This window comes from Schistocerca cancellata, chromosome 2 (assembly GCF_023864275.1).
Source record: "Schistocerca cancellata isolate TAMUIC-IGC-003103 chromosome 2, iqSchCanc2.1, whole genome shotgun sequence".
Taxonomy (NCBI): domain Eukaryota; kingdom Metazoa; phylum Arthropoda; class Insecta; order Orthoptera; family Acrididae; genus Schistocerca; species Schistocerca cancellata.
Window position 1 is genome coordinate 98,926,030 of NC_064627.1, and position 27,588 is coordinate 98,953,617.

The 27,588-nt window shown below is 39.8% G+C and overlaps 1 protein-coding gene across 1 annotated transcript in view; it reads right to left on the reverse strand.

Annotated features, from left to right (window-relative positions):
* Positions 1-11,410: 11,410 nt before the first annotated feature.
* Positions 11,411-27,588, reverse strand: part of LOC126143884 (farnesol dehydrogenase-like) — a 131,620-nt gene continuing 115,442 nt past the window's right edge. The window contains exon 6 of the mRNA XM_049915455.1: positions 11,411-12,282. Coding sequence (XP_049771412.1) covers positions 12,241-12,282 — 42 coding nt within the window. The 3' untranslated portion in view covers positions 11,411-12,240. The remainder of the gene's footprint in view (positions 12,283-27,588) is intronic.

Sequence of the window (27,588 nt, forward strand, 5' to 3'; positions counted from 1 at the left end):
TACTGCTGCTACAATGGCAGGTTATCAAGATTAAAGTGAGTTTGAACGTGGTGTTATAGTCGGCGAACGACTGATGGGAGGCAGTATCTCCGAGGTAGCGATGAAGTGGTGATTTTCCCATGCGACCATTTCACTAGTACACCATGAATATCAGGAATCCGGTAGGACATCAAATCTCCGACATGGCTGAAGCTGGAAAAGATCCTGAAAGAGTGGGACCAACGACGATTGAAGAGAATTGTTCAACCTGACAAAAGTGCAACCCTCCCGAAACTTGCTGCAGATTTCAGTGCTGGGTAATCAACAGGTGTCAGCGTGCGAACCATTCAACGAAGCATCACCGATATGGGCTTTCGGAGCCGAAGACCCACTCGTGCACCCTTGATGACTGCACGACACGAAGCTTTACGCCTCGCCTGGGCCGATCAACACCGACATTGGACTGTAGCCCTCCACGAGGTCAGAGGCAGAGCTCTCGTGAAAGATAAGTAATTTAGGTTGTAATTAAATACGTTCTTTAGTATACTCTTCAAGATCGCCATTAAAAGTTTTTCTCTTAATTGCGTAGCGTTCTAGTAATCGCGAAAAGTTCGTTTGTTTACTTACTGCTGCTTAGGCCTAATTTTTCGAGTGTGCATATTTAGCGTTATACCGCAATTGTAAGTGCATTTGCTGTAGTTTAACTGATTAAATACGTTCATTAGGGTGCTTTTCAAGCTCACCATTGAAGGTTTTCCTTTTGTTTGTGTATTGTTCCAGTAATCGCGAATAGTTCGTTTTGTTTATATTTCGCGGCTTTACCTTACTTTCCGAGTGTGCATACTTAGCGTTATACCACAATCTTAAGTGCATTTGGTATAGATCAACTAAAAATACGTTCATTAGTGTGCTCTTCAAGCTTGCCATTAAAGGTTTTTCTTTTATTTACAGATTATTCCACTTATCGCAAAAAGGCTGTTTAGGCCTAATTTTTGATCGTGCATGTTTAGCATGTTTACAAATTTAAGTGCGTTTGTAATAGTTTACTTAAATCTTAGTCTCCAAAACATATTTAGTGTCCTTTTGAATTTGTATTTAATATATTATCGCTTAGTAAATCTCTTAGCCTAACCAATTTCTAAACTATCATGGATACTAAGTGTGTGAGCTGCAGTAGGAAAGTTAGTTCAGGGGTTTTGTGCAGCTGTTGTGACAGGTGGTTTCATTGGGGAAATTGTAGCGGCGTGGGAATGGGGGAACGAGACTCTTCCATTCTTTTGCTGGGTTTGCTTAAGATATAGGATTATAGCTGAACAGGAGGAGAAAATTAGAGCTCTTCAGGCTGATGTGGACAGAGCAAGGGAGGAACTGAAGAGATTAAGGGGGGAGGAGGGTAAACAGCGGTGGGAAGTGGCAGCTGGGAACAGGGGCCACAGAAAGAGAACAGTGTCTGACAGTTTCCCAATTGGCAGAACCAATAGGTTTGCCCTGATATCACGGTTAAGTAAGGAAGAGGCTCCAGCAGAAGTAGATGTAGCTAAGATGCAACAGAATCTCACTAGGAAACCAACTGTTTCAAAAAAAGTGGAAAGTAAGAGGGAAGTTCTGTTGCTAGGTAGCAGCTATGGAAGAGGTGTGGCCCAGATTTTGCAGGAAAAATTAGGTGACAGGTACCAGGTCACAAACCTTTTCAAGCCAAGCGCAAGTCTTAGCCAGGTGGTAGAGGACATAGGTTCCTTGTGCAAGGGTTTCACAAAGCGGGATCATGTGATGATAGTGGCTGGAGTGGGAAACATTATTGATAGGGATCAGGGCTACAGTATTGAGTGTGACCTGGTGAAAATAGCCTCGGCAATGACCCATAGCAGTGTTGGGCTGGTGCCTGCTTTCATGCGGCATGATCAGCCCCAGTTGAACCGCTCTGTCAGGAGGGTGAATATGGAGTTGGATCAGCTGCATAGGGCGGCCCCTCTGTCAGACATTGGATTGGTTCCTGTTGAGGCTATTTATAGGGGGGATTTAACAAGGCGTGGCCTACACCAAAATATGAAAGGGAAGGGTAAACTGGCAGGGTTCTTAGCGAAATCCATTAGGGGGGGCACACTAGTACTCATGAATGTACCTCTTTTATAGACTAATATCAGTGTCCAATGAGAAGTTCAGGCCGGCAGGTACTAAAGAGGTTCAAAACTCACAAAATTCTCACAACAGGAAAGTCAATAATAATGTTACCATATTTAACCAAAATATTGGTGGATTAAAGAAAAAAGTAGATTCTCACAAAAGTAAAGTAAAAAAAATGATATCCCGGGATTGAAGAATAAAGTACATGAGCTTCTGGTTTGTTTAGATGACATTGAATCTTATAATGTAATAGATATTCTATGCCTGTCTGAGCATCACATTGTGTCTGATATGGAAAAGGTAAATACCAGTGGTTATAAACTACCTGCACATATGAGTAGAGAGAATAAGGTGAAAGGAGGAGTTGCCATATATGTCAAAAGTTATGACTGTGTAGAAAGCTTAGATACAAAAACGTTTTGTCTAGAGCCACATACAGAAGCATGTGCCTGTCAACTTAAGCTGAAGGAGGGCTCTTTTATAATTGTAACAGTATATAGGTCCCCTTCAAGAAACTTTCATTTATTCCTGGAAAACGTGGATGCCTTGTTGTGCTATCTGTCACATAGGGGAAAGTAAATTATTATTTGTGGGGAATTCAATGTCGATTCAATGAAAGAGTGTATTAGGAAGAATGACCTGGAAGTGTTGCTCGGTGTTTTCAATTTGACATCTGTCATTAATTTCCTACTTGGGTAGTGAAGAACAGCAGCACATTGATAGATAACACTTTTATAGACCAAGATAGGTTTAAAAACATAAATTCTTGTCCTATTGAGAATGGCTTTCTGATCATGATGCTGAGCTAGTTACAATTAGAAATTTCAGAGAAAATCTTCAGCAGTTAGACTGGGATGAGGAGTACAATGAACCTGATGCTAATTGAAAATTTAACTTATTTCATGATATACTTGTAACAGAATTTGAAAACTGTTTCACCAAAAAAGTCGTTAAATTTAATTATAAGAAACCATGCAAAAACCCTTAGCTTGCTAATGGAATAAAAATATCTTGCAATCACAAAAGGGAACTGTATCTAACAACAAGAAAGAGTAATGACCCAGAAACAGCCAAATATTATAAAAACAACTGTGCTACATTAAGAAAGGTTATTAAAAAGGCCAGAAACATGTGCATCATGTCTGATAACAAAATCAAAACAATTTGGAATATTATTACAAGAGAGACAGGGCAACCAAGAGTACAGGATGATGGCATCCCCATCAAAACAAATGGAAACTTGGTAAACAACAAGCCAGAGGTCGAAAACATTTTGAATAATCTTTTTTTAAATGTTGTAGAGAAAATAGGATCTAAATGTTCATTAGAAGAAGCAAGGCAGTTAATGGAAGAGGTCTCACCCACATGATTTGATACAATTGAAATTCCACCCACCTCTCCTTCTGAAATTAGGAAAATAATAAACTCTCTCAAGAATAAAAGCTCACACGGAATTGATGGCATTGCCAGCAGGACAATAAAAGCTTGTTCCCAAGAAATAAATGGGATTCTTAGCCACATATGTAATAGCTCTCTGAAGCAGGGTATTTTCCCAGATAGACTGAAGTATGCCATTATTAAATCACTGTATAAAAAAGGGGATATGTCTGATGTCAACAACTACTGCCCAATCTCTCTTCTGACTGCCTTATCCAAAATCCTTTAAAAAGTAATGTATTGTAGAGTAGCTTCCCACCTTTGTAAAAATAAAGTTTTAACAAAATGTTAGTTTGGTTTCCAGAAGGGTTTTTCAACGGAAAGTGTTATATATACTTTCACTAATGAAATATTTGAATTTCTCTGAGTAACTGGAAGTCACCTGTTGGTATTTATCTATCAAAGGTTTTGATTGTGTAAATCATGGAATACCTCTAGATAAGCTCAAGTACTGTGGTATGAATGGGACAGTGCTCAAATGGTTTAAATCATACCTAACTGGAAGAGTGCAGAAAGTTGAAATAAGCAGTTCACATAATATGCAAAAAACTGATGATTTCTCAAACTGGGGAACAATCAAGAATGCAGGGCGGTCTTGGGTCCTCTGCTGTTCTTGATATATATTAATGACTTGCCATTCTATATTCACTAAGGTGCAAAGCTGGTACTTTTTGCCGATGATAAAAGTATAGCTATCTCACACAACAGACAAGAATTAACTGGTGAAATTGTAAACAATGTTTTTCAGAAAATCATGAAGTGGGTCTCTGCAAATGAGCTCTTATTAAACTTTGACAAAACACAGTACATACAGTTCCACACAGTAAATGGAATGACACCATTAATAAATATAGATTTCGATCAGAAATCGGTAGCTAAGGTAGAATATTCAAAATTTCTAGGGGTATGCATTGATGAGGGGTTGAAATGGTAAAAACACACTGAGGATCTGCTGAAACGTTTGAGTTCAGCTACTTATGCTATTAGGGTCATTGCCAATTTTGGCGATATACATCTGAGTAAATTAGCTTACCACGCCTATTTTCATTCTCTGCTTTCCTAAGGCATCATATTCTGGGGTAACTCATCATTGAGTAAAAGAGTGTTCATTGCTCAAAAGCGTGTAATCAGAATAATTGCTGGAGCTCATCCGATATCATGCTGGAGACACTTATTTAAAGAGCTAGAGATCTTCACAGTAGCCTCACATTATATATATATTCACTTATGAAATTTGTTACTAACAATCCGAACGAATTCAAAAGTGATAGCAGAGTACATGGCTACAACACTAGGAGAAAGGATTGTAGCCTCCCCCTCACTTATCAACCTTAATGACAGTGAAAAATTAAACCGCGTGTACCTAATGAAAATTTGGGAAAAGCAATCGTAACCGAAGTTAATCTGTCGGTAAAGAGGGAGGAAAGGGTTACATCTAAATGAAAGGAAAAATGCAAATGAAATTGGTGTAAACTAATTTTGAGAAAAGGGTAAAATTAATAAAGAAAGTAAATGTTCGGTCGTCACATAAACAATTAATTGGCATTAATTAGATATTTGAGATTTAGGGGAAATTACGGTCGCCAGTCCTATGGGCAATTACTATAGTAACTGAAAAAGAAAGGTTATTGCACATATAATTAGCACTAGAAGCGTGGCAACTGAAGGTTGACACGTGTAGTGTGAAAACTGAAAGTTTGTCAGAAGTAATAAATTTCGCTACACTCTGACTTAATTTAACAAAAGAATTAATAAACCCAGAAAATTGAAAGTTAATTTAGTCACTGAAATTAATAGTGAACTTTGTTTCTGAAGCACTACGAAATTCAGTAAAATAAGGTTAGTCTTGGGCTACCTCAACAGTCATTTCAAAAGCTACTTGAATCTACGCAATTTAGAAATAAGAGATTTAACTTTGAACTTGAATTAAATGATTCTGAACAATTAACAATAGTAAAATTTAGTACGTACCAAGCTGGGCTACAGTCACAGGTAAGCTAAAATATGGTAACAAAACTCGCACTCTTAATTTGTGCTTGTGTAATCTCAATATTGTAGCCAGCTATGAATACCTTAACTGAACTTTGAAATTAAAGCAGTGAAATCGAATGATATTACTTTAATGCTGGCGTTTGAATTTCAACGACACTCGGGTTCATTCCGGAAAAGGAAAGGACCATGCTTGGTAATGCAATTGGGACAATGGGCAACAAACGTTCATGCTAAGTTGCTGTAATTTTGAGATACAACAGCTTTAAAAGTTTGAAAATCTGAGGTCTGCCATACAGTTCTAAAACTTTACGTGCTACCAGTCTTCCTTGTTGGTTGATTGAAGGTTTGAAGTCGTCGATCGAGGAGGTGGCGACAGTCACTCATTGTCGGCCGTCGCTGTTGCAGAAGCTGGATGTTGGCGCGCTTTCTTCTCGACACGGTCTCCAGCCGAAACGGGCTCTTGATGTGTGCCAGCTAACGCTTCCTGTCCGCGACACCATGACAAAAACTAACATAGCAAGTCGAGCGCAATTACATGCTGCAAACCCTGAAAGCGCGGCAGCTCGCGGGAGCGTCACACAACACACCTGCTCCACTGCCCTCCTCCAGCCAGACTCTCTCTGCCCGCGCTCCATGCGGCAGAGTTCACACTACCAAAGATCCTAAACACTATGGTTCTCCACACGACCTATCGATGTATTCGTTCGATAGCATAGTTTTCCCTAGGCCAGACCCAGCGTATAAATACAAATAATATTCACAAAACAAACCAATTATACATCGACATAAATGCATATATATACAAATAGTAAAACAATTACAATATACAAAGACACAGAAATGTTATATCTTCAGGTAACAAAATAAGGAAAAAAATTTGCAGTGCAATAGATGGAAATAGGAGGATATGCATTTCCGGCGTTACAGGATGATCTTCACTACTCAAGGTTAAATCTATCTTTGGCTCAGAAGGGGGTAAATTATGCTGCCACGAAAGTCTTTGGTCACTTACCTAATAGTATCAAAAGTCTGACAGATAGCCGTATAGCATTTAAAAGGAAATTAAAAGAATTTCTTAATGGCAACTCCTTCTACTCATTAGATGAATTTTTGGATATAGTAAGTGGGTTATTTCCTCAACCCCCACAAAAAAATAAATAAATAAAAAATAAAAATATTAAGTGTCATTTAATATTTTGTGTAATGTAATATCTTGTATAGACACCTTTTATTAACCTGACACGTTCCACTTTATTACGAAGTGTCGTATTCATGATCTATGGAACAAGTACTAATCTAATCTAATCTAATCTGTTGATGGGCGGAGATATGTTGCATGGTCGGACGAGTCTCGTTTCAAATTGTATCGAGCCGACGGACACGTATGGGTATGTAGACAACCTCATGAATGCATGGACCCAGAATGTCAGCAGGGGAGTGTTGAAGCTTGTGAAGGCTTTGTAATGATGTGGAGCGTGTGCAGTTGAAGTGATATGGACCCCTAATACGTCTATATACGACTCTGACCTCCATCCATTCATGTCCATTGTGCATTCCAACGGACTTGGGAATTTCCAGCAGAACAATGCGACACCCCACACGCCCAGAATTTCTACATAGTGGCTTAAGGAACACATGCGCTTGCCACCAGACTCCCCTTGCCTTGCAATGTGCTGTTCAGTATAGATCTCCACCCCCTCGTGCTCTTAAGAACTTATGGACAGCGCTGACGGGATTCTTAGTGTCAGTTTCCTCCAGCGCTACTTCAGACATTAGACGAGTCCATGGCACGTCGTGTTGCGGCACTCCTGCGTGCACGCGGGGGCCCTACACGATATTAGGCAGATGTACCAGTTTCTTTGGTTCTCTAATGTATTAATAGAGAAAAAATTAAAATTATGAAAATACGTAACGCTGTAAATGCTGCAACGCCCTTTTGCGCCAAGACTTAGAAATTATCAAAAATAATTAAAAGAACTTAAAACAAAACTGCTGTATTGACATTAGACATGTCACAAGACCTGTCGATACTAAGCACCTCGAATGTGAGTTAACATCTGAGGGAGATTCTGTATCCACTGATGTGTGCGTATTTTCTGTATGTCTTGCGGTTTTTGCACATTTATTTCCTGAACTCTAGAAGGTATTTACGAATAACACTGTATGTGGTTCGGCTTTTTAGATGGATGAAGAGATTTGACAATAGCCTGGCAAGCACAATCAAACCTACACTGTGAGTGTCTGTACAAATGGCACACTCCCTCACTCCCTATTTGTGTGATATTCTGCAATGTTTTGTATAAGCACTTGGAGATTTTGTTCCGGAAGAACTTTTGTCAAAAAAAGTGGTTCAAATGGCTCTGAGCACTATGGGAGTTAATATCTGAGGTCATCAGTCCCCTAGACTTAGAACTACTTAAACCTAACTAACCTAAGGACATCACACACACTCATGCCCAAGGCAGGATTCGAACCTGCGACCGTAGCAGCAACGCGGTTACGGACTGAAGCGCCTAGAATCAGTCGGCCACAATGGACGGCAGAAATTTAGTCATTGCAGATATTATCTAGGACGCCTTTTAGTTATCTCATGCCGAATTAACGAATTTGTGCAGAATGTTCTTGAGAGAAACACATGGCAAGCATTTGTTTTAATTAATTACAAATTTTTCAACTACATCATAATCTCGTAATTAACAAGGAGATATAAGAAATTTTCCTCATAGGCAAGAAATAGCAAAAACACTGGAATGTAAGAGGCTCTACTGTTTATTGGTTTAGGTGCGCTGCACTGTTTGGTGTCCACGAGGACAAAATGTCTGTTAAGAACCATTTGGTGGAAATATTTGAATTTGCTAGGAAAATGATAATCTTTACGTTGATCACATTGGGAACGGTGGGATTATGAAATACGCTGCTCATGAATTTTATGCCGGGGAGTATCGTAGGGGGGAGTGGGGCTAGAAGTTAACGAGGTAAGTTGTTCCGACTGAAATAACTCCGCGAGGGAAAGAGATATGAATATGAAGTAAACACCTCGTAAAATGAAACGCCACAGCGCATCGACTGCAGCCATGGTAAACAGACTAGTGGTCCCTGGAACTTCGGAACGACAGCACGTGCATCGCTGTTTCACATAAGTAAATATTCTCGTATTTCTGATCTGTCTCACGACTTTTAACGAGCAGCCTTAAGTGTTTCAGTGTTTTACTGTAAGGATTTATCTACTGTTTTGGTACACAGTGCGTAAAGTGCCTATGTTTGGCAACGTAACCAATATCTTGCTTTTATTTCGACATGTGCGATTGGGGCTAGATGTTCCGTTTTTCGAAGGCACGTGGTGACCTCGGGACAACTTGCGCCAATTAATTTGTACCACCAATGAAATATAAAAATCGTTATTTTTTTCTTTTGTAGTATGAGGACGTGTACCCGAAAAACACGAGGTTCGGTGTTACAGGAGTTGATGCAAAAAGCAGCAGTTGCAGTTCTCAACGATGCCAGGAAAATAAAAACTGTTGCCAAGGAATTAGATATTTGTCATATGACTTTATACAGATTTGTCAAAAAGATATGATCTGGGGTAGAAAATGTCACGATTGGTTAGAAAAAAGTAAGACTGGTCCTTACTGAAGAACAGGAAGATAAGTTAGCAGAATAGCTGTTATGTAGTTCCTCCCATGTTTATTTTCCCAAGGTTTAAGTACAAGGATATGTTTATAAAAGGCGGACCACCGGAATCTATCGGTGCAGGAAACAATTCAGGGTGGATGACAGATGCGGAGTTCGTGATCATTTTATCAAACATACTAAACCATTATCTGCAGATCCGATTTCGTTGTTGCTCTATAATCACCAATCTCATACTGATATCAATGTGATGGAAAAAGAGAAACCTAACTCCATTACAATGACGTTATTCCCGCCTCATTGTACACAACGCCTGCAGCCGTTGGATGTTGGAGTAAATACACCTTTTAAAAGCTATTGTGCAAAGGCTCAGGACATCGTATGTTACAGATCGCCCTTAGCTTTAGTAAACGCATCAGATGTGGCTTTAGGCATTTCACATGACCATCACAAATAGGTCGGAAGCAGCCTCATAGAATGTTACTAGAATAGACGCTAATGCATATGAAATTTTAAACATTGTAAGAGGTCTATGACTATGGTATTTATTGCTAGCGCACTCGAGCAGACGTAATTTCGATGGATTGCTCAGGCGCTGCCTGAGTTATGTAAGACCAGACCAGACCAGACCAGAGAGCAGTGTTGACTGCAGTAGGAACTGTGTAGCAGTGGGAGTAAGTAGTAGCTGGTACTCTGGTGTATGTAGTTGGCTGGGCCGGACGTGGGAGAGATGACGGTGCCTGAGCGTTGTAGGTTAAGGTAAAAGCAGCCTCGCGCATATGTACCATTGTTATATCAAGTCCCACGTAAATGTTTTTTAAAAAATCTCTTAATATTAATCTTTCGTATAAAAAATTAACTTTTGACAATCATTCATCTCAATTTAAATAATTTACTAATTTCTCCAATCCACGATCATCCTGATTGTTGTAAAGAAAAATCAGTTGTTTCTTTTTATACATGACAGCATTGCACTCGGCTGTGCCAGAAAAATTTCTTATAGGAGCAGGTATATACATGTTATCCGGCGACCTTATTGAGGTAAGATTTTTCAATTTATTCAGAATGAATTTTCATGGCCATGACGCAGCACTGCTGACGTCCAAAATTTACCAGTTTAAATTCAGTCAATTATTGAAAGGTTATAAGTGAGTCACATTTATTGAGAGATTAGTCACATTGTATTATGGGTAGGTTACGGAATTTTTTATTGCGAGGTTACACTGAATGTGAATGACATAAATAATTATATTTTTACTGTTGGGAGGTATTTTTTACTGTTGTGATGTTATTATATTTTTTATCTGTGGGGAGCTTACACTGAATGCTATACATAATTATTTTTATCTGTTGGGAGGTTACAACATTAGTACAGATACAAGACAAATCGTTGATGCGCCAGGGCCATCAGGGATTGTTAATCTGCCTGCATCTTCTGGTATCATAGAAGAACAATTAAACGCGGAGATAAGCCCTTTTCTCTCCAGGAGCAGTACGTCCTTTTCCGAAGGTATCACCAAGGATTCGAACAAAAAAGAGACGTCTTAGAAAATCTGCTGTTTTAACCGATACTCCAATAAAACAAATCTTAGCAGAAGATCAAAGCAGGAAAAGGAAAGTGAACATCAACAATGAAAAAATGAGAAAAACTAAAGGAAAGGGGAAAAGTAAAACAGCACAAGGAGATGGAAGAGGGAAAGACAAAGGGAAGGGGAAGTCTGTTAAAAGACAGGTTTTACAAACGAGTAGTGAAAGGTCTGAGGGTGAAGAGGACAGTTTAGGGTATTATTGTCTAGTGTGCTGTGACAGTTACTCTAATTCACGAAGAATGTGTTCAGTGTCAAGACTGTAAGAACTGGGCCAATTCCAGACGCAGGCAGAGTCAGGCCTTATTAACCTACTTGTGGCTGAACTGTGCTTGTGATATATCTTCTGATGATTAATTATTTATAAGTATATATGTTTCCTGCCTATGACGGCAATATGATAGGTATTTTCAGCTTAAGACAAGGCCAATATGATTGAAGACTAAATTATGAAGGTTAAGTAGTTACAAGTTATTTGATAAGCTGTTAATTACTAAGGGGTTAGTAATTGTTTAAGTACAAATTATAGTTACTTGTTATATAACATACAAATGTTTACCTGACGATTCGTACATTGTTGATCACTACTTAAATAAACATACATGGTTTAATCATTTATTGTTTTTTATTTCACAAATAATAGCTTTAACAAATATGGTAACAACTTACCCTAGCTTGTTAACAATTTGCCCCAAGTAGGGGTAAGTTGTAATTTTACGACTTTAGACATTAAAACATTATTACTAAATAAATCTTACAATAAATGACCCAAATAACTGTCTTAATAGCAAAATTACATATATAAGTTAATTTTGATTGCATCGCTTGAATATTAAAATCAAGTATTCTTAACGAATTTTGATGTTAACTAAAAATCCGAACTTGTAGCCCCGCTCTCCCCTATATCGCAAAACTTGTTCCATATTTTGTTTATGGAAAGCTTATTTGTCAGAACGCAGATGTGTACAAGTGTTTTATAATAAAAGTAATTCCGTCTGACTCAATACAAATGAAGCAAGTGTTTCAGTTGAACGCCTCTTCGATGACTTGTGTGTCCCTAACCTACCCCAATAACCCTACCGGAGCAAGGGGAAACTTGGAATCCGAATCATGGAGAATCTTCACTTTATTGAATGATGAAGGCTAGTTTAAGGGCAGACTGAAGCATTCCTAGGTCGGACCGCGATTCGATACTGCTACATTTTGGTTTGTAGGGAGCGTGTATAACCACTAGACACACAGGCTCGACAGAGATGGTTTAAAATCTCGGGCTTCAAAATAATACATACAGGATGAAATCGTCTTGTGTGATTTTTTCAGTCGTATTTTTTTCTTAAATACTAGAAATACATTCAATAATTTTTTAATCCGAATAATTAAAATAAATTTTTATGGATTAATCTTTCATAGGCTTAAAATTTTAATAAATTTGTTGTAACACTTGTAAAAGTCTCTAACTTCTTTGTGGTGCTCGGTCGTTCACCGAACGCTGTCAGTGGAGTGAGCCCGTAGCTCGAATGATGACGTCAGACACCTGAAACAGTAGAACGTTTAGTAGTTAGCACATACAACGGCTACTTCCTGAAAGTGTGTGACTGATCTCAAATACAAATTTCGTACGCTACTCCCTCGAAGCAAGTTGGATATTTAGAAACGTTGGTATTAATAGAAAAAAAAACAAAAAAAAAAAAACGAAAGATCCATTTCCTAAAGAGTGCTTTACTCTGCAGCTCAAATAATTTATTTAAAAATTTCTTTAGTCGGATGTAGCTGTAACATACGTTTTGCAATTGTTACACAGTTCAACATTCATCCAGACACAGAACACAGTGCCTTTTTTGTGAGTAAAGAAGCCTATATGGCGCATAGTTCTGTGGATAGAAACTGAAAGGAGCACATTAAGGAAATGACTGTACAGTGTTTCACTAACTGTGCACTATACAAGCTATTCTTGAGATTCGTTGGAGGAAGGAAACGTAAGACGTCTAAGAAAGAGAGAATTTTTTCGCTGATTTTTCTCGTGAGTTTCCACAACGTACTTGAGTAACAAACGCTGCACTGCTGTAGCGTGCCAACACGGATACGAAACATTTCTGGCATAACTTACAAGTTTCTGATGTCTATAACTGAGAAATTTGTTGATAAATTATGAGTAAATTATGTGGCATTAATTATATCCATTATGGATGGCGAACTGAAACAGTGATTTACATAGATGCTTTATGTAGGTATGAAAGCAATCACTAGCGTTTTGAGTCTGATACGACTTATTGCATCATTAAGTAGTTTTAGAGCCACTGCAAACTCAGTATCAGATGGAAGAGTTACAAGAACGTTGGAGTTTATTATAATGAAATTTGCATAATTTGACAGCTATATTCTGATTGGCTTTCTCATTTTATGACTCACTGCAACAGTGTATTGTGATTGTCTGCCCTATTTTAGTACTACGCTGAGATCTGCTGAAGAGGAGAGGGGCAGAGGATGTTAAGATGTAGGGGGAAAGCTAGGCTACTTAAGACAACTTACTTTTTCTAAATTTCCACAATGATGCATTTTAAAAAATTTTCTGCCACAGCCGCATTGGATATTTGAATTTCCTGCCATGGTCATCTTAGAATTTTCAGCGACTGCTGTGGCGACTAGTGGGGGAAACTTGAATTGTGTGCAGGATAGGACATTAATGTAGTACTTTTTGCGATTTAGTGCTTATTTTTCAAATGGCACTCTTGGTCAAGCTTTGAGGGTCATCAAAGTTGGAGAAACGTGAGGCCGGCCGCGGTGGTCTAGCGGTTCTGGCGCTGCAGTCCGGAACCGCGGGACTGCTACGGTCGCAGAGGTTCGCATCCTGCCTCGGGCATGGGTGTGTGTGATGTCCTTAGGTTAGTTAGGTTTAAGTAGTTCTAAGTTCTAGGGGACTTATGACCTAAGATGTTGAGTCCCATAGTGCTCAGAGCCATTTGAACCATTTTTTTGGAGAAACGTGAAGTCAAAGTCTCTTCGGATAGTATGTGATATCCCTATTAGTAATGCGATCTAGCAGCAGTTCGATGAAATGCCAAGTTCGAAGAAATGCAGTATTTCAAAAAATAATTACCTAAGCTTCAGATGACTTGGTTGCACACGCAAAAACAATTGCCTCTGAACTGAACTCACACACACACACACACACACACACACATGTGCAGCACGCATATATTTAAAAATACATAAAAATCACCTGAATTGCGTAAAATGGTGCCATGTTAAAATATATATTTCCAAGTCTCTTTTTATTCTTCGCTATAAAATAAATTGTTTATGTCAAGTGCTAAGAAAACAAACAGACAGCCTGGATCACTGCCAGATATGGGAAAAATTACATTTTCTAGGCCTAGTGTTGTGTAAGGCACAAACAGCCACAAATTAAATATTTCCACATCTAAGTGCTTTTCAAGTGTCCTAAAGTTATCTCCACGTTTAGAATACGTAAAGAGTGTCGTCATACATACATTAAAAAAAGTTTTGCATCATCCCGGTTCCTAGAACTCCTGAAAATGGTTCAAATGGCTCTGAGCACTATGGGACTTAACATCAGTCCCCTAGAACGTAGAACTACTTAAACCTAACTAACCTAAGGACATCACACACATCCATGTCCGAGGCAGGCTTCAAACCTGCGACCGTAGCGGTCGTACGGTTCCAGACTCAAGCGCCTAGAACAGCTCGGCCACAACGGCCGGCCAGAACTTCTGAAGATAGACGTTGACTGTGGATATTATGTCACAGACACAATCCCTTTGACTGTTCAGAGATGTCACTAAACCCGCCCAAAGATGTAAACAACCATGCATGAGCAGCGCCTATTAGCCTATTAGCCGGGGGGGGGGGGGGCAGCCAAACAGTTCAAGTCATTCCACGAGCAAGTAGATACACGGCTCGTGTTGTCTGTAGTTCAACCATGCCTAGACGGTTGATACCGTAGTTCGATCGCATTCAAATTGTTAATTTGTGCCAGGAAGGGCTCTCGACAAGGGCAGTGTACAGGCATCTCGGAGTGAACCAAAGCGATGTTGTTCGGACATGGAGGAGATACAGAGAGACAGGAACTGTCCATGACATGCCTCGTGCAGGCCAAGGGCTACTACTGCTACCTATGGATTATGCTTCGGAGGAACCCTGACAAGAACGCCACGTAGAATAAGGCTTTTCGTGCAGTCACAGGACGTCATGTTACGACTCAAACTGTGGCAATAGGCTGTATGACGCACAACTTCACTCCAGACGTACATGGCGAGGTACAGATAGGCCCAACAAGATGGTGAGTGGACCGCTCAGGACTGGCATAATGTTCTCTTCACCGATGAGTGTCGCATATTCCTTCAACCAGACAATCGTCGGAGACGTGTATGGAGGCTACCCGGTCGGGCTGAACGTCTTAGACACACTATCCAGCGAGTGCAGCAAGGTGGAGGTTCCCTCATGTTTTGGGGTGGCACTATGTGGGGCCGACGTACGCTGCTGGTGGTCATGAGAGGCGCCGTAATGGCTGTACATACGTGAATGCCATCCTCCGATCGATAGTGCAAACATATTGGTATCATATTGGCGAGGCATTCGTCTTAATGGACGACAATACGTGCCCCCATCGTGCACATGTTGTGAAAGACTTCCTTCAGGATAACTACATTGCTCAACTAGAGTGTCCAGCATGTTCTCCAGACATTAACCATGTCGCACATGCCTGGCATAGATTGAAAAGGGCTGTTTATGGACGACGTGACCCACCAACCACTCTGAGGGATCTATGCCGAATCGCCGTTGAGGAGTGGGACAATCTGGACCATCAGTGTCTTGATGAACTTGTGGATAGTATGCCACGACGAATACAGGCATGCATCAATGCAAGAGGACATCCTACTGGGTATTAGAGGCGCCGGTGAGTACAGCAATCCGTACCACCACCTCTAAAGGTCTCGCTGTATGGTGGTACAACATGCAATGCGTGGTTCTCATGAGCAATAAAAAGGGTGGAAATGATGTTTATGTCGATCTATATTCGAATTTTCTGTACTGTTTCCGGAACTCTTGGAACCGAAGTGATGCAAAACTTTTTTTGATGAGCGTATAAATGTGACCATATATTATCGATGGCTCGTAGAACAAGCTATCATCATCTGTTGTTTTTAAAAATTTTCCGATAGTGTTGCACCATAACAGTCACCAGTACAAAGGGGGCAAAAGTAATGCATCATGTTCTATTCTAGAAAATGTTATCGGAATTATTAACAGCCTAATATTGCTTTTTATTAGCATTTGAAGTAAGTGTAATAGAGTTTAAATAACAAACGAACTTTTAAAGAAGACTATAAATGTACCAATATGAATTATGTTGTGAAGGCTCACTAAAAACGTTTATGAGCTTTATTTCATATAATCAGCTATTAAACAGCACCAAAATTCACTTAAAATACGTAATCAAGAGACAGACTTACACATAACATAGCCAATAAACAAACTAGATGTTCAAGCACCATTTTAGAAAGGAATGAGAAGACTTTTTGACGAGATTTTACTGTGATATATAGCTTAAACAGCATATTTTTGTAATATACTAGGTGAGCTACATAGTACAAATTATTTTCAGCACATGACGATCAAAGACGTTGCTGGAACGGGAGAGTGATAACACATAGCGAAAGACAATGAAACAAGTCAGAAACGGAAATTTTTATGTTTTGAAAGTAAAATTTTAGGCACAAATATAAAATTATTTGTAATTTATTATGTACAAAACTCAAAGAGGTTGCTTATCATAATACACAGGTATAATTACGGATCTGTGATCGTGAACGGAAATTTGCTCCGAAATGATGCTGGACTATTCCCCAAAATACGTATGTGTGATTTCGAGCACAAAACAAGTACTGTAATAAACATGCTAAATAGTTCCAAAATGTAAGTGCCAATGTGGAAGTTTTTCACCAGTGCAGAAGGCAAATATCATGTGGTTAAAAGCACACTATATCCATAAAGTCCTTGGAAATGGAGTTCTAGCTCCAAAGAGACTATATAGCAATTTAAAAATAAAATTTGTGACTGATGACAGAATATTAATTAATAATCCCTAATCCCCATGTCACAGTTACAGAGAGCCCATGGATTTATGTCTACTAATAACAAAACACACTTGGCACTACCGTGATGAGTTAATTGTTCTATAATATTTAAAAGAAATACACATGACTTGCATACTGGAACTACAGCTAAAAGCTATAGGTTAAGCAGCGCTTATTGACAACAAAAGTTTAACTGTTGTACCTCAATTTTAAAGGCCAATGGACATTAAAATTAAACATTACCACATTTAAATTATCTGTATAATGTAATACAATTCATATAGCTTGCTTATTGTCAGTACTGAACTAAATGATGAAATAAATTGAAGTGTAGTTCAGCCTCTGTATCATGCATTAACGTCATCCTAATACATATGAATCTGTTCTATAACATTGACAGGAATTAGCTATGTAAACCATGTTGTGCAGCTACAACATTACTCGTAAAAGCAGTTTCAGCTAATTCACCATTCATCCATACATTCTTCTGTGGTTGGAATGAATTTAGCACAGCAATGCGATCAGAATGCCGACCACCAGCATACGTTTACTGTTGATGATGTCAAACGGTCAAACAACGATAGTCCAACAAAAACCTCTGAGAAGATAAAGCTGCTGCAACATGTTTCCCCCTGCTTCATCATCTCACCAAATCTTGATTCAATCTGCAACCTGGGACGGATCTGGCTCCATCAAATAAGTTCATCATTATTTCTCTAAGCACTTTAATTCTCTATGTAAGAACTAATGTTCACGTAAATGGAGCTTACTATTCTAAAATTTAGTCTTTCACTCTATTAGCCACAGCTTCATTAGACATTATTTCATTATCATGTAAATTATTGCACACCGCTTTTGAAGCAAGCAAGAAAATTTTTCGCTATACCAATTCATGTGTGTCTGGAATGTCTTCTTCCTTATCATAATACTTTTCTTTTTAATCTTATAAGACAGTTAATTTACAATAGTAATGACACGTGTGATTTGTGCTCAAAATGTTCCATATTTTGAGAAAGAATAAATCTTGTTTTTGTGGAAAGTTTTAATTTCTGTTCATGTTCAGAGGTCTGTAATTATACTTGCTTACTATGGTGTGGAACCTCCATGCACTGTGTATTCGATAAAGGATCAATAATTTTAGTTTGTTGCCAAAGATTTAATTTTAGTGATACCAACTTGTTGAATCTTTGTCTCAGCTACGTTTAATCTGCAGTGTTATAGGTCAGCCCTTGGTCATCTTGTTTTGAATGTAGAGTGTTTGTATTAGGTATTTCTGTATTACAAAAATATGCAGTTTAAGTGATACATCACCATAAAATCTCGTCAAAATACCTTCTTTCTACGTTCTTACAATGGTGTTTCGTCAGTTCTTTTGGCTGCATTGTGTGTGAAAAAGGTATTTACTTCATTTATTTTAATTAGATTTCTATATTACTTAGTAGTCAGCTACCTTTCACATGTGGTTGTGCTCACATAGCAGTAGTTTTGTTATGATGATTGATGGTGAGTAAGTAATCTACTGTAGTTTCGGTAACATCATCTTCCCTCATGTGTATGCCTGTTAGGGTAAGCACAGCTAATGATGTGCACCCCATACTCTCTCCTACCAAGCTGCCTCAATGCACATGCACTGGCATGCACAGCGTCACTGCCAAGCTGTGTGTATTGATAGCCATTGGCAGCAGGATGCATTGTACTGCTGATATAGTTGTACATTATACAGTGTGTACATTATGTCATAAAGAATGTGGGAGTATGGATTAAACACATTGCAGATTTCATAAGCATTGCACGCATTACTTTGAATCCTACCACGTAGCACATATCAACCAATAAACGCGTGTTCAAAAATATGGGGAAGAACAAAAGTTAGACAGAAATGGCTTTTTCAAAGAGTAAATATTTTCCCCTAATCCACGTAATATTCTTTAAATCAGTAAGTATCTGGTACTGAACAGTATGTAAAGCATCATACATGCATCCACATGGTTGAAGCTAGCTCCATACCAGATTTGGTAAAATCGGTTAGTTGTGAAAATGGAACAGAGTTACGTTCGCATTTATAATATTAGTATGGAGAAAACTTTAATATATCGTTTTTGAATGAGTCGATTTTGATTAAATACAACCTACATGGTGTCCCAAGCTATACTTAAGTTATCTGTGAAGCTGCTTGGTCGGTTGGTTTGGGGGAGGGGACCAAACAGCGAGGTCATCGGTCCCATCGGATTGGGGAAGGTTGGGGAAGGAAATCGGCCTCCACTTTCAAATGAGCGATCCCGGCATTTGCCTGGAGCGATTTAGGTTCAATGGTTCAAATGGCTCTGAGCACTATGGGACTCAACATCTATGGTCATCAGTCCCCTAGAACTTAGAACTACTTAAACCTAACTAACCTAAGGACAGCACACAACACCCAGCCATCACGAGGCAGAGAAAATCCCTGACCCCGCCGGGAATCGAACCCGGGAACCCGGGCGCGCGAAGCGAGAACGCTACCGCACGACCAGCGATTTAGGGAAATCACGGACAACCTAAATCAGGATGGCCGGACGCGGGTTTGAACGGTCGTCCTCCCGCATGCGAGTCCAATGTGCTAACCACTGCACCACCCCGCCCGGTGCCGAAGAATGAGCTCAGCGTGTTCAAACGGACAAACAAAGAGATACGAAAACTTTAAATCGAGATATCTTTTTATCGATATCAGATTTAGATTAAATCAATTCCATACGATGTGTCAAGCTACAGTCAAGTTTTTAACTGCGAAAACTACATGAAAATTCATCTACGGTTTTACATAAAACTTTAAATCATTATTTATTTCTTTTTTCATGATCAAATTTTGATGAAGTGAAGTTTTATATGCAAAAAATCCATGAAAATTTATCTAGTAGTTTTGGAGAAGCGTGTTCAAACAGACAGACACGACAATTTTACAAATTTATTGTTAGCATAGATTACAGGAAATGAAGTCTGTACACGTTTAAGAGAGCACTGGCATCAAAGTTCTGATTAGTAAATATTGCATCCCCTTTGTCGAAAGTTCATTTTGTACCTAACGTCTAGAGCATTTAGTTCAAATGCCAATAAAAAGAAATGCTGCTCATACCACAGATTATATTTTCTAGTGTAGCACTTTGAATGTTTGACCTCTCAGTTCATGTTAAAAACGTTGTGTGTGTGTGTGTGTGTGTGTGTGTGTGTGTGTGTGTAAAATAAAACTGTGATATGTGACTAAACATTGCATTTTTATGTTGCTGACATATGCTTGCAGACATTTTAGACTTGGAGAGGACACTGTGACAGTTGACAAGCACCATATCAGAAGTTAGATGTGGAAAATAAGTAATCTAAGGGTCCGCTGTGCCTATAAGTATGGTATAAAAGTCTAACTGTGAATGTTCCCATCTGTTGGCGATGACAAGCATAACGAGGATAAAGCGGCAGCTGATTTTTTTTTTTTTTTTTTTTTTTTTTTTTTGCACTTTGAAGTTTTGCAGATTAGTAGTTAAAGTGTATCTCATCATTGTAATTTGTTAATTACGTTTCATAAGTGTGTGTTCGTTTCTATTTATGGAGAGTATGTTTTTCACTCAATCTCATATACGATAGTGAATGCTACAGTTTTCAAAGAAATTTACAGATGTGAGATGAAAATCACTGATGAGATGGTACAATATTTCACATAAACGACTTTTTGTAGTAAGGAATGAAAATAGACTGGGCAATATTTCTTTTTGAAGTGATGCCATTTTACGCAATTCAGGCGAAGTTCAAGTATTTTTTAAGTGTGTGTGCATGTGGGTGTGTGCAAGTAATTAAGAGGCTAGTATCTTTGAATATGGAGCAAATTCATGTAAAGCTTATGCAACATATTTTAAGGTACTATGTATCTTCAAACATGGCTTTCATAAAAGAGAAGCTTGTGTAATGTTTCAGTTACTTTCTGATTGGCTGCCTCATTTTAATACCCACTGTTATACTACACGGTGATTGGCTGCCTCATTTCAGTACCACGATGTGATCTGATGAACAGCTGGAGAGGTGAAGGGAAAAGGGGAAGCGACAAATGGGTGGGGGGGGGGCAGGTGGAGGGGTACAAACCCTAAGTTGCACACCATCCTCCATTTCTTAAATTTCCTACCACCGTCATCTAATATTTTTGAATTACCAGCCACCACCATCTTGGATTTTTCGGTGACTGCAGCGCCGAGTAGCGGCGGAAGATTGAACTGTATGCTGTATAGTACAATGCTATATCGCTGCAAAAAAGAGTATTTTCAGTGTTTTTTGATACCCTCTGTACGACATTAGAAAGATTTTTATCTATTCAGAAAATAAATGTATAACATACGTCAGAATTTTTAAAAATATTTATACCAATTGTCCATTAAGTACTCAACTTTGGAAAAACAATTGGCTAGAGCTTTGACTGTATCATACTATGTTTCATTATGTTATGCTTGTACTTCAACCAGACTACGGAGTTTTGTTATTGTTACATACTGACTTCTTCAACCCTGACCTGGAAATCCACTATACCTTATTTTTTGGTGTCCACTCTATTATTTGGTGCACCGCTCATTCTGTCGCTCTAATGGATGCGACAGACCCGATATTTTAATAAATTGAGTGCCACATATTCAACGTAGCACATACTCAATCCTCTGTTGCGAGCCGGCCGGAGTGGCCGTGCGTTTCTAGGCGCTGCAGTCTGGAACCGCGCGACAGCTACGGTCGCAGGTTCGAATCCTGCTTCGGGCATGGATGTGTGTGATGTTCTTAGGTTAGTTAGGTTTAATTAGTTCTAAGTTCTAGGCGACTGATGACCTCAGAAGTTAAGTCGCATAGTGCTCAGAGCCATTTGAACCTCTGTTGCGATTTATTGTATTTTGTGACATCCTTATTTCGACTGACTACTTAATGGTGCCCCCCCATGAACCATGGACCTTGCTGTTGGTGGGGAGGCTTGTGTGCCTCAACGATACAGATAGCTGTACCGTAGGTGCAACCACAACGGAGGGTTATCTGTTGAGAGGCCAGACAAACGCATGGTTCCTGAAGAGGGGCAGCAGCCTTTTCAGTAGTTGCAGGGGCAACAGTCTGGATGATTGCCTGATCCGGCCTTGCTGTTTTGGTGCTGCGAACGGCTGAAAGCAAGGGGAAACTAAGACCGTAATTCTTTCCCGAGGGCATGCAGCTTCACTGTATGATTAAATGATGATGGCGTCGTCTTGGGTAAAATATTCCCGAGGTAAAATAGTCGCCCATTCGGATCTCCGGGCAGGGACTACTCAAGAGGACGTCGTTATCAGGAGAAAGAAAACTGGCGTTCTACGGATCGGAGCGTGGAATATCAGATCCCTTAATCGGGCTGGTAGGTTAGAGAATTTAAAAAGGGAAATGGATAAGTTAAAGTTAGATATAATGGGAATTAGTGAAGTTCGGTGGCAGGAGGAACAAGACTTTTGGTCAGGTGAATACAGGATTATAAATACAAAATCAAATAGGGGTAATGAATAAAAAAATAGGAGTGCGGTAAGCTACTACAAACAGCATAGTGAACGCATTATTGTGGCCAAGATAGACACGAAGCCCACGCCTACTACAGTAGTACATGTTTATATGCCAACTAGCTCTGCAGATGATGAAGAAATTGATGAAACGTATGATGAGATAAAAGAAATTATTCAGGTAGTAAGGGAGACGAAAATTTAATGGTCATGGGTGACTGGAATTCGAGAGTAGGAAAAGGGAGAGAAGGAAACATAGTAGGTGAATATGGATTGGGGGTAAGAAATGAAAGAGGAAGCCACCTGGTAGAATTTTGCACAGGGCACAACTTAATCATAGCTAACACTTGGTTCAAGAATCATAAAAGAAGGCTGTGTACATGGAAGAAGCCTGGAGATACTGACAGATATCAGATGATTATATAATGGTAAGACAGAGATTTAGGAACCCGGTTTTAAATTGTAAGACATTTTCAGGGGCAGATATGGACTCTGACCACAATCTATTGGTTATGAACTGTAGATTAAAACTGAAGAAACTGCAAAAAGGTGGGAGTTTAAGGAGATGGGACCTGGATAAACTGAAAGAACCAGAGGTTGTACAGAGTTTCAGAGAGAGCATAAGGGAACAACTGACAGGAATGGGGGAAAGAAATACAGTAGAAGAAGAATGGGTAGCTTTGAGGGATGAAGTAGTGAAGGCAGCAGAGGATCAAGTAGGTAAAAAGACGAGGGCTAGTAGAAATCCTTGGGTGACAGAAGAAATATTGAATTTAGTTGATGAAAGGAGAAATAAAAAAGGTAGTAAATGAAGAAGGCAAAAAGGAATACAAACGTCTCAAAAATGAGATAGACAGGAAGTGCAAAATGGCTAAGCAGGGATGGCTAGAGGACAAATGTAAGGATGTAGAGGCTTATCTCACTAGGGGTAAGATAGATACTGCCTACAGGAAACTGAAAGATACATTTGGAGAAAAGAGAACCACTTGTATGAATATCAAGAGCTCAGATGGGAACCCAGTTCTAAGCAAAGAAGGGAATGCAGAAACGTGGAATGAGTATATAGTGGATCTATACAAGGGCGATGCACTTGCGGACAATATTATGGAAATGGAAGAGGATGTAGATGAAGATGAAATGGGAGATATGATACTGCGTGAAGAGTTTGACAGAGCACTGAAAGACCTGAGCCGAAACAAGGCCCTGGGAGTAGACAACATTCCATTAGAATTACTGACAGCCTTGGGAGTGCCAATCCTGACAAAACTCTACCATCTGGTGAGTAAGATGTATGAGGCAAAATACCCTCAGACTTCAAAAAGAATATAATAATACCAATCCCAAAGAAAGCAGGTGTTGACAGATGTGAAAAATACCGAACTATCAGTTTATTAAGTCACTGCTGCAAAATACTAACGCGAATTCTGTACAGACGAATGGAAAAACTGGTAGAAGCCGACCTTGGGGAAGATCAGTTTGGATTCCGTAGAAATGTTGGCACACGTGAGGCAATACTGACCCTACGACTTATCTTAGCAAATAGATTAAGAAAAGGAAAACTTACGTTTCGAGAATTTGTAGGCTTAGAGAAAGCTTTTGACTATGTTGACTGGAATACTCTCTTTCAAATTCTAAAGGTGGCAGGGGTAAAATACGGGGAGCGAAAGGCTATTTACAATAGGTACAGAAAACAAATGGCAGTTATAAGTGTCGAGGGGCATGAAAGGGAAGCAGTAGTTGGGGAATGGGACAGGGTTGTAGCCTCTGCCCGATGCTATTCAATCTGTATATTGAGCAGGCAGTAAAGGAAACAAAATCTATAGTTTGAATTAGGTATTAAAATCCATGGAGAAGAAATAAAAACTTTGAGGTTCGCCGATGACATTTAAACATCAACAAATGCAAAACGAGGATATTGGAATGTAGTCGAATTAAGTCGGATGATGCTGAGGGAATTAGATTACTTAAAGTAGTAAAGGAGTTTTACTATTTGGGGAGCAAAATAACTGATGATGGTCGAAGAAGAGACAATATAAAATGTAGACTGGCAATGGCAAGGAAAGCGTTACTGAAGAAGAAAAATTTGTTAACATCGAGTATAGATTTAAGTGTCAGGAAGTCGTTTTTGAAAGTATTTGTATGGAGTGTAGCTATTTATGGAAGTGAAACATGGACGATAAATAGTTTAGACAAGAAGAGAATAGAAGCTTTCGAAATGTGGTGCTACAGAAGAATGCTGAAGATTAGGTGGGTAGATCACATAACTAATGAGGAGGTATTGAGTAGAATTTGGGAGAACAGGAGTTTGTGGCACAACTTGACTAGAAGAAGGGATCGGTTGGTAGGACATGTTCTGAGGCATGAAGGGATAACCAATTTAGTATTGGAGTTCGGTGTGGAGGGTAAAAATCGTGGAGGGAGACCAAGAGATGAATACACTAACCAGATTCAGAAGGATGTAGGTTGCAGTAGGTACTGGGAGACGAAGAAGCTTGCACAGGATAGAGTAGCATGGAGAGCTGCATCAAACCAATCTCAGGACTGAAGACCACGGCAACAACAACAACAACAACAACAACAACTTAATGGTGCTGTCCTAGAAACGAGGGGTGAGTCCGATGATGCTGGTCTCATCGTATTTAATTTCACGATTATCCGTGGCGGCCATCCCATCCATTGGAGTAGACAGAATGTGCGTTTCACGATATACCACTGGGGACTCAAAAAAAAAAGGAGGATCGAAATGATTAGCCTGTGCCGGTCACTGAAGTTGACTATACACAGTGGCGCGACAGGGACGATACTTCTCACTCGTTTAAGTCCAGGCAGCGAGTTACATAACAGATCAAGACACCTGAAGAATACGACTGGTCGGTCGTTACTTAAAGAAAAACCGGTGCACCACGAAGGAGTTATCCGAATGGGACGGAAATTGGTAGGTCTGATCTACATGTACAGATATACAGACAAACAAATGATTACAACTTCAGAAAAACTGGATGATTTATTCAAGAGACGTCAATAACGCGTTTGTCGACCTCTGGCCCTTACGCAAGCAGTTACTCGCCTTGACGCTTGACATTGATTGATCCAGTTGTTGGATGGTCACCTGAGAGACATCGCGCCGAATTCTGTCCGGCTGTTACGTTAGATCATCAAACTCGAGCGCTGATTGGAGGGCCCTGCCAATAATGCTCCAAACGTTCTCAACTGGGGACAGATCCGGTGACCTTGTTGGTCAAATTAGGATTTTGCAAGCACGAAGACAGGCAGTAGAAATTCTCCTCGTGATTGGACTGGCGTTATCTTACCGAAATGTAAGCCCAGGATGGCTTGCCATGAAGGGCAACAAAACGGGGCGTAGAATATCGTCGATGTACCGCTGTGCTGTGAGAGTGTCGCTAATGACAGCCAAAGGGGCCCCGCTATGAAAAGAAATGGCACCGCAGATCTTTAGTCCTGGCTGTCGGGTCGACAACCATTTTGGTATCCCAGGGCGGCTCCAGACACTTCTTGTCTGGTCATCAGGACTCAGTTCGAAGTGGGACTCATCACTGAAGACTGTTCTAGACCAATCACTGAGATTCAGCCATTCGGATTATTCCTTTGTGGTGCGTCGTTTTCTTCTTTTTTTTCCGTCTTAGAGTGTATCATGCAGAAAACTCGGCTAAACATCACAGAGCACACCAGCGATACTGGCACCTGTTTGTGATGAGTTACTTTTAGATTCGAGTGTATCATGCAGAAAACTCGGCTAAACATCACAGAGCACACCAGCGATACTGGCATCTGTTTGTGATGAGTTACTTTTAGACTCGAGTGTATCATGCAGAAAACTCGGCTAAACATCACAGAGCACACCAGCGATACTGGCACTGTTTGTGATGAGTTACTTTTAGACTCGAGTGTATCATGCAGAAAACTCGGCTAAACATCACAGAGCACACCAGCGATACTGGCACTGTTTGTGATGAGTTACTTTTAGACTCGAGTGTATCATGCAGAAAACTCGGCTAAACATCACAGAGCACACCAGCGATACTGGCATCAGTTTGTGATGAGTTACTTTTAGACTCGAGTGTATCATGCAGAAAACTCGGCTAAACATCACAGAGCACACCAGCGATACTGGCACTGTTTGTGATGAGTTACTTTTAGACTCGAGTGTATCATGCAGAAAACTCGGCTAAACATCACAGAGCACACCAGCGATACTGGCATCAGTTTGTGATGAGTTACTTTTAGACTCGAGTGTATCATGCAGAGAACTCGGCTAAACATCACAGAGCACACCAGCGATACTGGCACTATTTGTGATGAGTTACTTTTAGACTCGAGTGTATCATGCAGAAAACTCGGCTAAACATCACAGAGCACACCAGCGATACTGGCACTGTTTGTGATGAGTTACTTTTAGACTCGAGTGTATCATGCAGAAAACTCGGCTAAACATCACAGAGCACACCAGCGATACTGGCATCAGTTTGTGATGAGTTACTTTTAGACTCGAGTGTATCATGCAGAAAACTCGGCTAAACATCACAGAGCACACCAGCGATACTGGCATCAGTTTGTGATGAGTTACTTTTAGACTCGAGTGTATCATGCAGAAAACTCGGCTAAACATCACAGAGCACACCAGCGATACTGGCACTGTTTGTGATGAGTTACTTTTAGACTCGAGTGTATCATGCAGAAAACTCGGCTAAACATCACAGAGCACACCAGCGATACTGGCACTGTTTGTGATGAGTTACTTTTAGACTCGAGTGTATCATGCAGAAAACTCGGCTAAACATCACAGAGCACACCAGCGATACTGGCACTGTTTGTGATGAGTTACTTTTAGACTCGAGTGTATCATGCAGAAAACTCGGCTAAACATCACAGAGCACACCAGCGATACTGGCACTGTTTGTGATGAGTTACTTTTAGACTCGAGTGTATCATGCAGAAAACTCGGCTAAACATCACAGAGCACACCAGCGATACTGGCATCTGTTTGTGATGAGTTACTTTTAGACTCGAGTGTATCATGCAGAAAACTCGGCTAAACATCACAGAGCACACCAGCGATACTGGCATCTGTTTGTGATGAGTTACTTTTAGACTCAATAGAATATGGAACTCATACAGTTATAATTGGTGGAGACTTCAATCTACCTTCGATTTGTTGGCGAAAATACATGTGGTAGACTGAAAACACCTTCCGAAATTGTACTAAATTCT